The sequence below is a fragment of the Camarhynchus parvulus genome, chromosome 1 (assembly GCF_901933205.1).
Source record: "Camarhynchus parvulus chromosome 1, STF_HiC, whole genome shotgun sequence".
NCBI lineage: Eukaryota > Metazoa > Chordata > Aves > Passeriformes > Thraupidae > Camarhynchus > Camarhynchus parvulus.
The window spans coordinates 88,199,522-88,213,459 of record NC_044571.1 but is presented as its reverse complement, the minus strand read 5'-3'; the positions used below and the strand labels follow the sequence as shown (position 1 = coordinate 88,213,459).

Sequence of the window (13,938 nt, the reverse complement as noted above, 5' to 3'; positions counted from 1 at the left end):
CTGCACACTTCCAGGGATGGTGATCCCACCATTTCCCTGGGCAGCCTGTTCCAATGCTGGATCACTCTTTCAGAGAAGAAATTTCTCCTAGTATCCAGCCTAAGCCTTGACGAGCTGAGGCCACCTTCCCGTGTCCTGTGGGACGCCAGACGCCGTTTCTCGGGCACCGCGGGCTCCGTTCCCCAGCCCCTCTCCGCGGAGCCGCAGCTCGTGGCCCCGGTGGCGGCAGGTGGGCTCGGACACTCCGTGCCGGGACCAGGATTTGTCACCCAGGGCGGGTCAGGGGAGTCACCCCCCGACACCCATTCTGCGGCCGGGCGGGGCACTCCCGGGACCGGGACTCCGCCGGGCCCGCCGGTCTCTGCTGCCGCCTCTCGGTGCCGCCGGGACTGGCGAGGCGGGATTCAGTCCGGGAGAACCGGCGGGCTCTCCTGCCGTGGGAATGTCGCCACGGCAATTTACAGACAAGAGGTTTCGAGGCTGAGAGAATTGAGGTCGCCCAGCCTAAGGAAGAGAAGGGTCCTTCCTCGCCATAGCGCCTCCCAGCGCCGAAAGGGGCTACAGGGGAGCTGCAAAGGGACTTCTTACAAAGGCAAATAGTGATAGGACAAGGTGGAATGATCTTAACCTGGACAAAAAATAGGTTTAGAATGGATATTAGAAGAAAATTCTTTATTGTGACAATGATGAGGCACTGGCACAGGTTGCACGGAGAAGCTGAGGATGCCCCATCCCTGAGAGTGTTCAAGGGCAGGTTGGATGGGGCTTTGAGCCTCTCCACAGTCCATGGAAATATCCCTGCCAGTAGTAGGGAGGTTGTAATTAAATGACCTTGAAGGTCCCCTCCAACCCAAACCCAAACCATTCCATAATTCAGTGAAAGAAAGCACAAGTATTTAGGAATACTTTACTGTAATGGATGAAACACCCAGGGGTGTAGGGGAAGGAAGTCAGAAGGCAGCAGGCATCTCAGCATGGTACAGTGCACTGAGCAGAGTGTTCCCAAGCCCCAGGTTTTGCTGGGAGATGGTGGAAGCTTTGCAATGAGACTTGGTGATGGAGGGAATAAAAGAGGTGAACAGACTCTGGTGAAAATCCCCCTGGTACAATTTGCAGAGGTGGAAATCAGGGAATTGTATTGAACAGCTCAGAACACACCTGCACTGCCACGCTTTCCTGGGATTTATCAAAGGCTTCCAGTTTAATGACTGGCAAAAAACTGGCCTGAGTCACAAGAGGGAGGGGGGAAGTGCAGCATGCAAGAAACCCACAGAACCCTCTTATTGCCAGAATAGGAAACAGGCAAATTACTGCCAAGGTCTTGGTAAATTGAGGATGTTTTACCTCTTACTTCTACATCCTTGATTCCCTGCCGCTTATATTCCCTCGGTTCACTTAGTTAGTGTTGTTTTCTCTTTTGATGTTTATGCCCTTTCTTTCAATGCTCTGACTCAGTGTTTCCAGATGGAGATGTGTGTGGCTTTTCTTAAGAACTTGGGAAAAACTTTTTTCCCCCAACTTCCTGGGGGAAGACAAGCCAGTCAAGCCCGTTTAAAATGGTAATTTTATGAAACACTGCTGCACTTCATAACATCTGGCAGAAAGGTTACAGCTACACAACTCTGAGTCATTTTAAGAAAAGGGTTGTCTTATGCAATTTGGGAAAAGTGGTACATGGTCATGTAATTTAGGAATTTAAGACAATGTGTGTGCCTCTGAGCAGAATTATATTGCATTGGTGAATTTAATGTTATCACTTATTAACCTTAATGACATGATTTTTCCTCCTTTAAACTGTTATCTGACATACCTGTAGCAAATTGTGAAATATATTACCTGTTTCATCTTAAGAGTTAAAAAAACAATACAGACTTAAGAAAATGCATTCAAATGTTGTGTATATAATCAGTGTAAATATATCAATATTACCACTCTTCTGCATAAATAGTTAGCATTATACAGATATGTAACCAGATAAAATGCTGCTACTTCTTTATTTAATGATCTTCAGCAATCTTTTTCTTAATTAATAGAAATTAATTGATTAATAATACATATTTCTTAATTAATTTCTAAAGAATTATGAATATTCATACACATATGAGTCAACCACTACTACAGATTAGTTGAGTCAGATTTATATGAAAATACAGAATTCCCTTGTGATAAGATGACATGCATAATATATCAGTTCACACTCATTTTATTTCCACCATGCCCTTTTTCAAATATGATTGTAGCTTGAAGAGTCACTGTCAGGGTTTTTACATTGCACAGCTCAGAGGAGAAAACATCTCCCTGAGATTTATTGTGTATCTTTCATCACTGTTTTCCTGTTCTCAAAATTCCAGTTCAAAACATCGAGCTGTGCTCCCAAGAGACATCAGAAGGGAGATGACACTCTGTTTTCTTTCTCTTTCCATTCTCATTTTGACAAAGAAAACAGACTAGGCATGTTCTTCCAGCAAAGCCTTTATCCTGACTACAATGAAATCAGTTATGATTCATCTGGAGGTGTTTCTCTCCCTTGACATTAAAAAGGACTCTTTCAGATAGGCTGTGCTAATGCACTTTGCCTATGGCCTGTTGAAACTTGAACCACTTTTTTTTCCCTGTCTAAAACAAGCTCTGGAGTGTGCTGTGCTGGCTGTAAAGGGTAGAGGCTGTAATGGAATTTTAGATTTTCATTTCTAGTCCAGTCCCTGTGCAGCTGGTTTGTGAGGAGGAGGGTGTTTCTAGAGTATTAGTGACAGATATTTTAGCTTGTATTTTGGCCTTGGCTTGTGAGCAGTGGCTGGGCTAAAGGTCCTACCTGGTGTAAGTCTTTGAACTCCTTTCTGCAAGGGTCTTAGATCTAACTGGCTGCAGGCCTAAGTCTGATGAACATGAACATGATGAACATGCTCTTTCTTACACGAAGTTCACTTGGAAAATAAAAATGTAGTTATGTGTTCCCAGTCCTAAATGTGTCCCCATACTGAACCCAGCGAAACCAGGTTTCCTCCTGCTGATAGCCTCAGAGAGGCACAACATTGAATAGGCCAATAATTTTTCTTTTATTTTTTTCCCTAAAAAGGGGTCTCTGAAGCATTTCATGAGGAGCAGTAGCAGCAGCCCTGTGGCCATCAGGTTGCAGTAAGACTGAACTCCACCAAGGTGACCTCTGGACATGATCATCAAACAGCGTTTTCTGTGCAGAAACATTGGACTCTCCCTTTTCTCCACCCTTTGGATGTTGTCCCCAACTTTTAAAAGGGAGGAGAACGAAGAGGAGAGGGAAGGCAGTCAAAAACTCTATTCCCCTCCCTTTTCCCCAAAGTCACCTGATTTCCCGAAAATACAGCCAGACTGGTGCGCTCCCTACGGCAACTTCAGCCAACAGGATTGTGCAAGTCTTTCTGGAAATTCCCCTTCCTGCCGAGAGCTTTCAAAGCCAGCATCTCACGCTAGAGGGAAGGCTGGGAAGCCGCATCCCACAGATAGAGGGTGCTGCGATATTGAGAATTAGAGCTCCCTTCCCAAAACTCAGCTTTGGGTGCGTTTGGAGGAGGGTGTGCACAGGAAGAGAAAAGAGAGAAAGAAAAGAGAAGAGACAAGGAAACCAGACGTGAACTATGGAGAAAAGGTAAATTTTGCAGGCATTAGAAATTATAGAGGAGGATATTCCCCAGTGTCATTGTCTGACAGCTGGAAGAGTCAGGACAAGGTGCTTCCCAACCCCAGGGTCTTAGCATGATTTTTGACGTGCTGGGAAGAATGGACTGGGTACTCCTGGGGAATGTGTTCTCTTGTCTTAATTTGCTGTGCACCAGCGTCGTGTCTGGATTCACTGGTGGTCGCAAGGGAGAGCACTGGGGAGTACCAAGACAGAGATTTTGTCCTTATGGATCTCAGCCTCCCTTCTTGATGCTTGGGTTTGCTCTGTGAAGGAAGGGCCAGAGATACAGACTTGCTTTTCAGGCAAAACCTTGACGTAGTCTCTCCAGGGTGGGGGTTTAGGGTTTTCAACCTGCTTAGCAGACACACAGACATACAGGCAACATTAACCAATCACAGTTTTTTGTCCCAGAGCATAACTCCAAAGTCCAATTCCTGAAGCTTTTCAGAAAGGAAGAACTGCTTTTCCAAGATGTGGTGAGTTATTAAATCTCAAGGTTTATTAGTAATTGAATTCTATAAATCATGTGTTTGCCCTGTAAGACTACTGATTTTCAAATCAGAATGTATCTATAGACCAAATAGCCTCCAGAACAGGGCAATGAGTAAGGAAGAGCACTTATTATCCCTGTGTTCAGCTCCTGCAGCTTTACCAGCTCCTACAGAGACAGAGACAAGCAGAGAGCACAACTGAGGTTGTACTTCTGTGTGAAAAGCTGCAGGAGAAGGACAAGCCTCACTGAGCCACAGCTCTGGCCTTTGAAACTTGGGAGCCAGGAGCTCTGCTGCATGCCATGTGCAGCCAAAGTCTGGCTGTTCACTGGGGCTGTGCACACATGAAAGTGGAGAACACTGCTGCCATGTCACCTTCCTTTCTCTTTCCTCAGGTCCCTGATCTTCTTCTGTCTCCCTGTCTGGGCTGAGGCAGCCTCTATGTATGGAGAGATCTTGTCACCCAATTATCCTCAGGCGTATCCCAATTATGCCAACGAAACCTGGCACATCCAGGTCCCTTTGGGATATGGTATTCACCTCTATTTCACACATCTGGATCTTGAACCATCACAGGACTGCGAATATGACTTTGTGAAGGTACTGTCTGTGTCCTTGAGTGAAAAAGGGACAAGAAGGAAGGTTAGAGCACAGAACAGCAAAGCTGTGCACAAAGCTCACAGCTGGGAGAGGAGTTATGCACAGCCTTCCTGTTCTGAGCTCCAAGAAGTCCAAATGACTGGTTGTGTCTCCACTAGCAGTCATGAAATCTGCTCGAGTTTGCTTTATAACCATGTGAGTGTTGGCTGCCAACTGAGTGTCCCACTTATGCCTCCCATCCCATGTTTCTCCATATTCTTAGGAAAAGTCTTAGCCATCACTGACACATCTCTGTGTGGCAGTGCATATATTCCTAGCCATTGAAGTGTAGGTGTAAAAAGACCATTTTCTTAGGGCAGTAGTTGTCTGTGCCTGAAATTATTTGGAATTAATCGATGAGTGGACGCAGATGATTTATTGCAAACAGAAATTGATGATTGGACGCAGATGATTTATTGCAAAGAGAAATTGATTGGAAAGGATGGAGGTTAAAAACAATCCATCTGTGTAGGCATAGTGGCCACTCAGATAAAGTGCTGTGGTCCCTTGCAGCACAGTTTTTTTATGATCTATGCACCACAGATTTCTTAGAGCCACCTCTGCTCTTGTTGTCCCACAAGGCACAAAAGATCAAGCACTTCCACACAAACAGACAGAAACAAGACCATCCTGTCCTGCCATAGCTCTGTGTGAACAGGGGCAGTAAGGTCAAGTGCAGCACGAGGACACCTTTGAGGAGGACCAAGGTGGGACAGAAGGATGAGAGTGCTCTGTAGTACCCTGTGTCCTTCTGCAGCAAACCAATGAGCCTGTTAGGCTGCTCTGCAGACTGTCATGGTTGGTTTTACTGCTTTGAAATACTGTTTTGGTGATTTTTTTGGACAAGAGGGCCTGAAGAAAGGATGTTAACAGCAAACACTGTGGATTAATTTGTATCTGAGAAATTAAGGCAAGTATTTCACTGGAAAGACAGTAGGAAGGAGAACTCTTCAAGTGTCTTATGAATATCATGAAACTGGCTGTCCAGGGGCTCCACTCAGCTGCACCTGAGCACTAAAAGCTGAAAGACTCAAGCGCTGGTAATTCCAGATGTTGCAGCAGTGAGTTGAGATGTCTCTGAATTCTTCTGCAGATCCTGTCTGGTGGCTATGTTGAAGGAGTGCTTTGTGGGCAGAAGAAACCTCGTGCCCCTGGCTCCAGGATTGTGGAGGAATTTCGTGTCCCTTACAACAGCCTCACTATGAGATTCCAATCAGATTTTTCCAATGAGGAGCGTTTCACTGGTTTTGCTGCCTACTATGTTGCTGTGGGTAAGGTTAAAACAGCCTCCTCTGAATCTCTTTAGTGTCCAGGCTGGGAGGAAAGGTGACAGGAAGGGTTTTTCTTACAGAAATGCCTTATTTAAAGAGATCCCAGCAGACAGAGCTGCATTCCAGTATGGCCAGTATAAATACTTTTCCTTGCTGTCTACTAGTTTGTCTTCAATATCTCCTTCCCTCAGGGCCCTCTCCTAATTTGGCTGATTCATTTTTTCATACTTGCAGACTTGGATGAGTGCATGGATTTTGTGGATGAGCCCTGCAGTCATTACTGTAATAACTATATTGGAGGTTACTTCTGCAGCTGCCCACCGGATTATTTCCTCTACGAAGATAACAAAACTTGTGGAGGTAAGAGATGTGCATGACCTGTGATCAACAGCAAGAATTCATTTAAGCCAAGTGAGATATTGCACTTGGAAGACTTTGTCAACCTTCTCAGCCATTTGTGACAGGTATATTTTGGGAGAAAAAACACATCCCAGTGCAAATCTCAACTGCAGTAGATAGTGGTTTGAGGAATTTCTAGTAACATATAAGAACAATTCTATTTCTATTTCTGTGTCAAGAGAATTAAGAAACTACTGAATTACATTGTTTAAAGACTATGATGGAAAACCTTCTTAGGGTACTGCTAACTGTGAGTCTTTAAATCTCTGACAAAACAGGGAAGTTCCATGAGGACAAAAAAATCACCAAGGGCCTGTTTGGCTTGAACCAAAAAGTTGCAAGATCACAAACGGTGCATGTTGATAGGAATGTAATATGAGAACTTGAAAATGAGGAAGGGAAGCCTAAATCTCGGGTGGAGGGTAAAAAGGAATTAAAGTCCCTGGCTAACTGGATAGAGAGTGGCCCTGGCTTCAGCTCCTGGGGAAGATGCAATGTTGTGCTATGGTTATTGCAGGTAGCTGGGCAGACTGGGAATGTGGTGGAAGAGGGAGAACTTGTCAGGTGCACACACAGACCATTTCCTTTCTGAATCCTACTCGTGTTCCTTCCTCAATCCTAGTGAACTGCAGTGGGAATGTCTTCACTGAGCCAACAGGGGAGATTGCCAGCCCCAACTATCCCAGCCAGTACCCGGAGAACTCTCGGTGTGACTACCGAGTGACTCTGAGCCCGGGCTACTCCGTGGTGCTGACCATTCGCAGCGGCGACTTCGACGTGGAGCCCGCCGACTCCAACGGGATCTGCCACGACAGTCTAACTGTAGGTGTGCAGCTCAGGGAGCTTAGGGGTCAGGGTGCTCTGAATTTCCCATCCATCTCCTCATGTTTAGAAGACTTTGGTACTGCTTAACTTTATTTTCAATTATGTTGTCTTTTGGTGTTTGTGGGAATACATTTGAATAGGTATGCATTGAGTGTGTGTTTTAATTGCTCTCTCAATACATTTGGCATTTCTCATTTAATCTTGTTTGGTATTTTCCCAGATTGTCTCTGGAAAACAGCATTTTGGTCCCTATTGTGGCAGCAAATTCCCAGGTCCTTCTGAAATCAAAACCAGGAACAACATTCTTGACATAATCTTCCAGACAGACCAGGGCATACAACACAGAGGCTGGAAAATACGCTACTATGGGGACCGTGAGTAAACGCTTGGGAATGTGGTCACTCTGCTGATGAGTTAGGGACAGGGTTTATCCCAGGTCACATTGGTGGCACAACGGCATGTTAACATGTTCACTGCTGCTGGTACTGAGTAAGGATATGCCTGCTTACTGGGGGAAAAACATCACTGGGGAGAAAGAGGTAGGCAGCTGGAAGGAGACTGAATCTCGAACCAGTTCATCACTGATTTTCACCTATCTTTTCAAAGCTGTAACCTGTCCCATGAGTGTCATCTCCAACTCTGTTCTTGACCCAAAGAAGGACAGGTATATCTTAAAGGACATTGTGAAGGTGACCTGTGTGGAAGGCTACGAAATTGTGACAGTAAGTGAAATAAAGAAGCATATGTCCCTCTGGCCTGCTCAGCAACATCTGGAGGCCATTCCCATCAGGGGTCCTGAGTACTTTTGGGAACCCAAAGTTTTCAATGCAGCAGTAGTAAGAGGAATCCTCTTCCAGCCACTGCAGCATTTTGATGCCCCTCCACTGGAGCACCTGTGTCAGATGTATTTTGTGTCCAGAGACTTACATGGGTCATATGTTTTATTTCCTAGCAACGAGATAGCATCACAAGTTTTCTCTCCAGCTGTCAGGAAAATGGTGAATGGAGCAACTCCCACTTGAGCTGTGTTCGTAAGTGACCCGTGTCTGTATTGTGGGAAGGGATTTGGAATGAGTGTTTAGGATCTAGATCCACTGTATCTCCAGATTAGGAGGATGCTGAAATACTGGGATGTGAGCATGCTGAAGCGACAGAGAAAGTGAGCTCCCATGACTGTACAGGGATTAGAGAAGCTGAGTGGTTCCCTCATACAAAATAATCACATTGTTGAGTGAGAGTGCTCCTTTGACTGTATTTGATCCTTTTTGTTCTCTACAGCTGTGAACTGTGGTGATCCCCCTAATGTTGAAAATGCCCAAGCCTCATACATTTCTGAACTCCAGGAGCCTCTGTACACAGCTGCTGTCCGCTATGAGTGTGAGGCACCCTACTACACCCTGGAAAACAAAGGGCATGGTGAGCATTGCCTCTGCTGCACAGTCATATTCCATGGGTTAAAGGCCCAAGAATTGGTTCTGGCACCGTCGTGGGTCTGGGATTTTGTGCCATCAGGTCAAGACTGGTGTGGGGTTGCAGGCAGTAGTTTAGTGTTGCCTCTGTGTTTAATGCACTCTAACAATGCCTGGGCTGTTGACCTTAAATTCATTATCAAGTCCTATCTCTGTTTGCCTTGTGAGTGAACCATGCAGGCTTTTGTCGCATGTAACACAGAATTCTGGTGGAAAAGTAAAGGACTCAAGAAATCTGTTAAATGAGTTTCTCCTAAAAAGGGATAGAAGCACCCTGGTAGGGAGATAACAGCAATGTTTAGCCAAGTTGTGCTTGCTTTGGAAATAAGAAGGTTGATATATCATGTACAGTAGTGTTATTTACCCTGTGTTCATCTTGATTGTGTCCTTATGGAACACCTTTTTCTCTCGTGTTTTCCAAGCAATATATCGGTGCTCAGCCAGTGGAGAATGGGTCAATGAAGAGATGGGAACAAAGCTACCAAAATGTGTCCCAGGTACTACCAAATACTCTATGTGCATGCAGCACATGAAGAACAGTGCTTCTTTCATCTCTGTATTTTTCTTTTCTTAACTTCCCTCTGATAGAGAGAATTTTAAACCCTGTGTACTGCTCAGTTTAGCCTCGTAGAGGAGGCAGCATGACTTGCCCTGGCTGTAGACATGATGCCTGTTCACCCCTTCAAAGCCCCAGATCCTCACTGGCAAAGTACAAGATCCAGGTGGAGGAGATTCAACTCTCTTAAAAGTCCAGTCACAGCTTAGACAGTGAATTGGATTATACAAGTACACAGCAAGAAAGGCAAACTGAAAGATAAAGCTCAGGGAATTTACTGCCCAAGAGGAGGCTACAAAGAATATGAAGCCAAATTCTTCTCAGTGGGACACAGCAATAAAAGGCAATGACAGGCTCGAGTTGCAACAAAGGAAATTCTGATTGTATCTAAGGAAAAATGCTCCCCCAGAGCACTGGAACTGCTGTCCAGAGAGGCTGGCTAATCACTGCCCTGGGAGATGAGCAGAAGTTACCTGTCAAAGCCCCTGAGTAACCTGGCTTTGGAGTTAAGAGGCAGGAGGGAGGGTAGTTAGGGAGGAATAGGTTGAGCTAAAGGCACTGAGAAGTATCTTCCAGCATAAAACTTCCTATGATTATGTGAAATTCTTTAACAAATTCTGCTTCATGCAAATTAGAAGCTATCTGCTGGCTATAGTCCCTTAATCTCTGATTTTCTAACTGAAGATTCAAAGCAAACAAGACAATGTGATAAGAAATCAGCTTCCTAGCAATGTCAGAATGACCAGTCTTATTTATGTCCTTATTATTAACATTCTGCAAAATGTTACTCAGCATTTTTCTCATAAAAGCATGGAGCATCTTTGCACTCAGAAGACCCACAGATAAGATCCCCTACTGCTTAAGATTTTTCATACTTATACAATGGAGAGGCAAAACGGTAAAACATCAGTGATGAACCTGAACTCTTAAGCTGAGAGTATCTGGAATTCACAAAAAGCAAAAAACCCAAGAAAAATAATCAAATAAATAAACAAAAAACCCAACAAAAACCCCAACCAAACCAAACCAAAAACATACATATTTAAAGAGCAGTGTCATATTTCTAAGAAATCAAACAAGTATCTTTTCAAAGACAATCCCTTCATCTAAAGAGCATAATTCAGCAAAGGAAAAATGCCAACTAGAAGGCAATTAAATTGCAAGCTCTGACATACTGTCACAGTGGCAACTGCTTTCCAGAAAACTGAATTTGAGAATGAGCATTTTAAATCTAAATTGAGTGTCGATAGTATTTTTTCTAAAATTTTCTTTGATTTCTCTGTAAATACTAATCGCAAGCTCTGTGGCATAAACTATAAGCATGGTTACTCAGATTCAAAAGTTATTTAGAGGACACAGGAAGGAGGGGACCGTGGGCTTTTTAACAGTACCAAAGAATCCCCAGTTTGTAACTGCTAATTCTCCCATCTTTCTTTCTTTTCTTTCCAGTCTGTGGGGTGCCTAGCAACCCCATCCGAGACACAGGGAGGATTTTTGGAGGCACCCGTGCAGAAAAGGGGAACTTTCCGTGGCAGGTCTATTTCAATAACCCCAGAGCAAGTGGAGTGCTCATCTCTGACAGATGGGTGATGACTGCAGCTCACGTGCTGGAGGGGTATGACAAGCCCACCATGTATGCTGGGGTAATCAATGTTCGTAGAGATTTCCTTACACAGGAAGCTGAAAAGCTTATCCCAGAAGCTTCATTCATCCATCCTGGTTGGAAGGAGGAGCCTGCAGAAAGCAGGGTCGATTTTGATAATGATATTGCGCTGCTGAAGCTCAGGGCTCCTGTGAAGATGGGTCCAGACATCTCACCCATCTGCCTTCCTGGTAAATCACCTGAATATGAGCTGGAAGAAGGGACTCTGGGCTACATTGCTGGATGGGGCCGGAGAGAGAAAGGAAAGCTCCCTGCTGATCTTTTGAAGGCCCAGATTCCCGTGGTGAGCATGGACAAGTGCCGGTCTGTGAAACCAGACGGCTCCGATGACTCTGTCGTTTACGTATTCACGGACAATATGATCTGTGCTGGCGGTGGCAAGGACAGCTGCCAGGGGGACAGTGGTGGAGCCTATGCCATCCAGGACCCTCTGAATGCCACCAGGTACTATGTGGCAGGGCTCATCTCCTGGGGGCCAAAGTGTGGCACCTTTGGGCTCTACACCAAGGTGGTGCGGTACCTGGACTGGATCAGAGAGACCATGAACCAGCACGAGGGCGAGGAAGCATGGCAGAAATAACTGCTGGTCCTCTCAGCATCGCCACCCTTTCCAAATGTGATGGCTGCGTGTTTGGGCTGGCTGTGACACTGTGCACTCTGTGTATCCAGTGGGCAATATGTAACACATTGTAACTCCTCCTGTCTACGCTGAGCAGAGAGCCAGGAGTATGGATCTGTTTCTCCCACTGTCGTCATATCTGGGAAGGGAAATTCTCCTTCTTCCACTCATAGTAGCATAAAAGGAAGACATTATACTGAATAAAAGAGACTTCTTCTGCTTCCTTTCATTTTTTTCTATCCTATTTTTTCCCACTTGGAAAAGACCTAGCTGTGCCCATTGAAACCTGACAGGGAGGTTTCAATGAAGATGAGAGAGAATAATGGTTGGTTCCCATGGAAGGTTCAGAGCCTGGTTTCTGATTTATGTATTTCCTGACTTGTTCAGAATATCCAACAGCATTAAAGAATGTCCAAACTGCCTTTTGTGCAATGTGCTATTGTGTCTGTAATGCCTTTCTTCTTCTCAGTCTAGACCTGGTTCTCCTTGAAACTCCCTAAATCAAATGTCTAATTGTATTCTGACACTGCTAGCTTTCATCAAGCTGGAACTTGTAGTACCTCACTCTCTACCAGTCTTTATAAAATTCTTCTGAGATAGTTTCATCTCACTCATCAACCATTACCATCAATGAGGACTTCAGACTTCTGAATTAAGCTGCAGAGAACAGACATTCAATTTCATTCACCTGTCCTCAGGCTTTTTTTAAAATTATTTTGAATTAGAAAATAAATAAAGCTTGATTTTTCTCCTAGAACACTACCTTCTCTTGATTTAGTGAAGGCATATTACCTGACATGTGTTAGAGGTATTTCCTGCTCTGTAAAGTCCTATATCATTCACAGACTCCTTCCACTGAGATGACCAGGGAACTGAAAGACTGGGTTTGTTCACCTTGAAGAGAAGGAAGCTAAGGGGGGGTATCTAACTGCTGTACTCAGATATTTTAATTTCCAGCTGGGCTTTTTCCTAGCATGTGGGTCAGCACTGGAAACGTGCCTCAACAGACTGTCCCTAGATCTCAAAAACTTTCCCTGAAGCTCTGAAGTTAGCCCCACTGTCAGCAGTGGGCTGGACAGAGACATCTTCTTCCCGCCTAAGTTTTTATAGGAGTTTAAGAAATGGTGAGGAGGATGTGTTGGGAGATTTCATATGGAATCCTGCACTCAGTTGAAGTGTCCTGGATTGCCAAGCAAATTGTATTCTATTTGCCATCTGCATGGCAGTTTGTCTTCTGTTAAGTTGGCAGTTTTCCTCATCTCTTCCACAACCAATCCTCTCTCAGGGAAGACATCTGCTGATAACAGGCTATTGATTATTACTGCATGACTGATAAGAACTAAAGCATCCCATTGTGAGATGCTCCACCCAGAGGGAAGAGCCAAGCATTCCTACCCTGATATAATCTTGAGATTCTGGAACACCAGCATGGCTTCTCCACTGGATTTCCCAGAGGAACACCAGCTGCCTCTTCCATTGGATCTTCAGAGGAAGACTACACCTTTCTACAGGATCCCTGCTCCAAGAGAACCACACCTGACACTCCAGGACGACTGCAGCCACCATTCCAATTGGACTGCTACCAACACCCTGACCCACAGCGTGTCAAGTCATATTCTAACTCTGTCAGTGTTGTTTTAGTTTACTGCATTGTTTATTTTATCCTTTTATTTTCTTCCCTAGTAAAGAACAGTTATTCCTGCTCCCATATTTTTGCCTGAGAGTCCCTTAATTTAAAATTTTATAGCAACTTCGGAGGGAGGGGATTTACATTTTCCATTTTAGGGGAGGGTCCTGCCTTCCTTAGCAGACACCTGTCTTTTGAAACCAGGACATGAAGCACCTTCAGTTTTGTGTAACAAGCAAAACATTCTTGGATTGTTGGACTAGTAACCAAGTATCTCATATCTTGTTTCTCTCAGTGACTCAAAAGAGCACAGTAGGTTATTTTGCAGTAGAAAAACTAGTTAAGAAGACAACTCCAGAGAATACCCACAACACAAGAAAGGTTGGCTTTTCTCTGAGTCAGCATCATTTTAGAGCTGCTGTCCTGCAGTTAAAGCTTTATTTAATATAGTATTAAAAAAATCCATCCTCAACTTCTGATCAGTAAAGTTTCCTGAGCTCCCTTCTCCATGAGATTGGTTGTTGCCTTCCCTGTTTTTGGAATGTGGCATCACACAGGCAAGCTATTTTTGCCTCCCTTGAAGCCACCTGGTGTTTCAGGCCGTGTAATTGAATGATAGCTTTGGGACAGATAAGCAGCTGCCATATGCCATTGCAGAACTGAAAAGACTTTAGTGGTAGGTAAAGCAATCCCTATACAAAGTCCAAAAGTCCAGGTCAAT

General features: G+C 44.5%; 1 protein-coding gene across 2 annotated transcripts; it reads left to right on the top strand.

Annotated features, from left to right (window-relative positions):
• The first annotated feature begins 3,496 nt into the window (after positions 1 to 3,496).
• Positions 3,497 to 12,122, top strand: C1S (complement C1s). 2 transcript variants are annotated; one of them, XM_030949061.1, is made up of 12 exons: positions 3,497 to 3,625; positions 4,070 to 4,134; positions 4,545 to 4,749; positions 5,882 to 6,059; positions 6,294 to 6,419; positions 7,081 to 7,280; positions 7,504 to 7,657; positions 7,890 to 8,005; positions 8,236 to 8,314; positions 8,562 to 8,699; positions 9,175 to 9,249; positions 10,758 to 12,122. In XM_030949061.1, exons 2-12 carry the CDS (start codon positions 4,130 to 4,132, stop codon positions 11,549 to 11,551), a joined length of 2,070 nt encoding a protein of 689 aa, XP_030804921.1. In that variant the 5' UTR covers positions 3,497 to 3,625; positions 4,070 to 4,129; the 3' UTR covers positions 11,552 to 12,122. The 2 variants fall into 2 exon arrangements, with proteins under 2 accessions (XP_030804921.1, XP_030804912.1); XM_030949052.1 differs by lacking the exon at positions 4,070 to 4,134 and having other exon boundaries at positions 3,565 to 3,625.
• Positions 12,123 to 13,938: the final 1,816 nt, after the last annotated feature.

What these genes read in the sequence shown, in the direction of transcription:
- C1S (XM_030949052.1), top strand. An exon ending in AGATAACAAAACTTGTGGAG is followed by an intron (nt 6,420 to 7,080) that starts GTAAGAGATGTG and finishes CCTCAATCCTAG; the next exon opens with TGAACTGCAGTGGGAATGTC. An exon ending in CTCCCACTTGAGCTGTGTTC is followed by an intron (nt 8,315 to 8,561) that starts GTAAGTGACCCG and finishes TGTTCTCTACAG; the next exon opens with CTGTGAACTGTGGTGATCCC.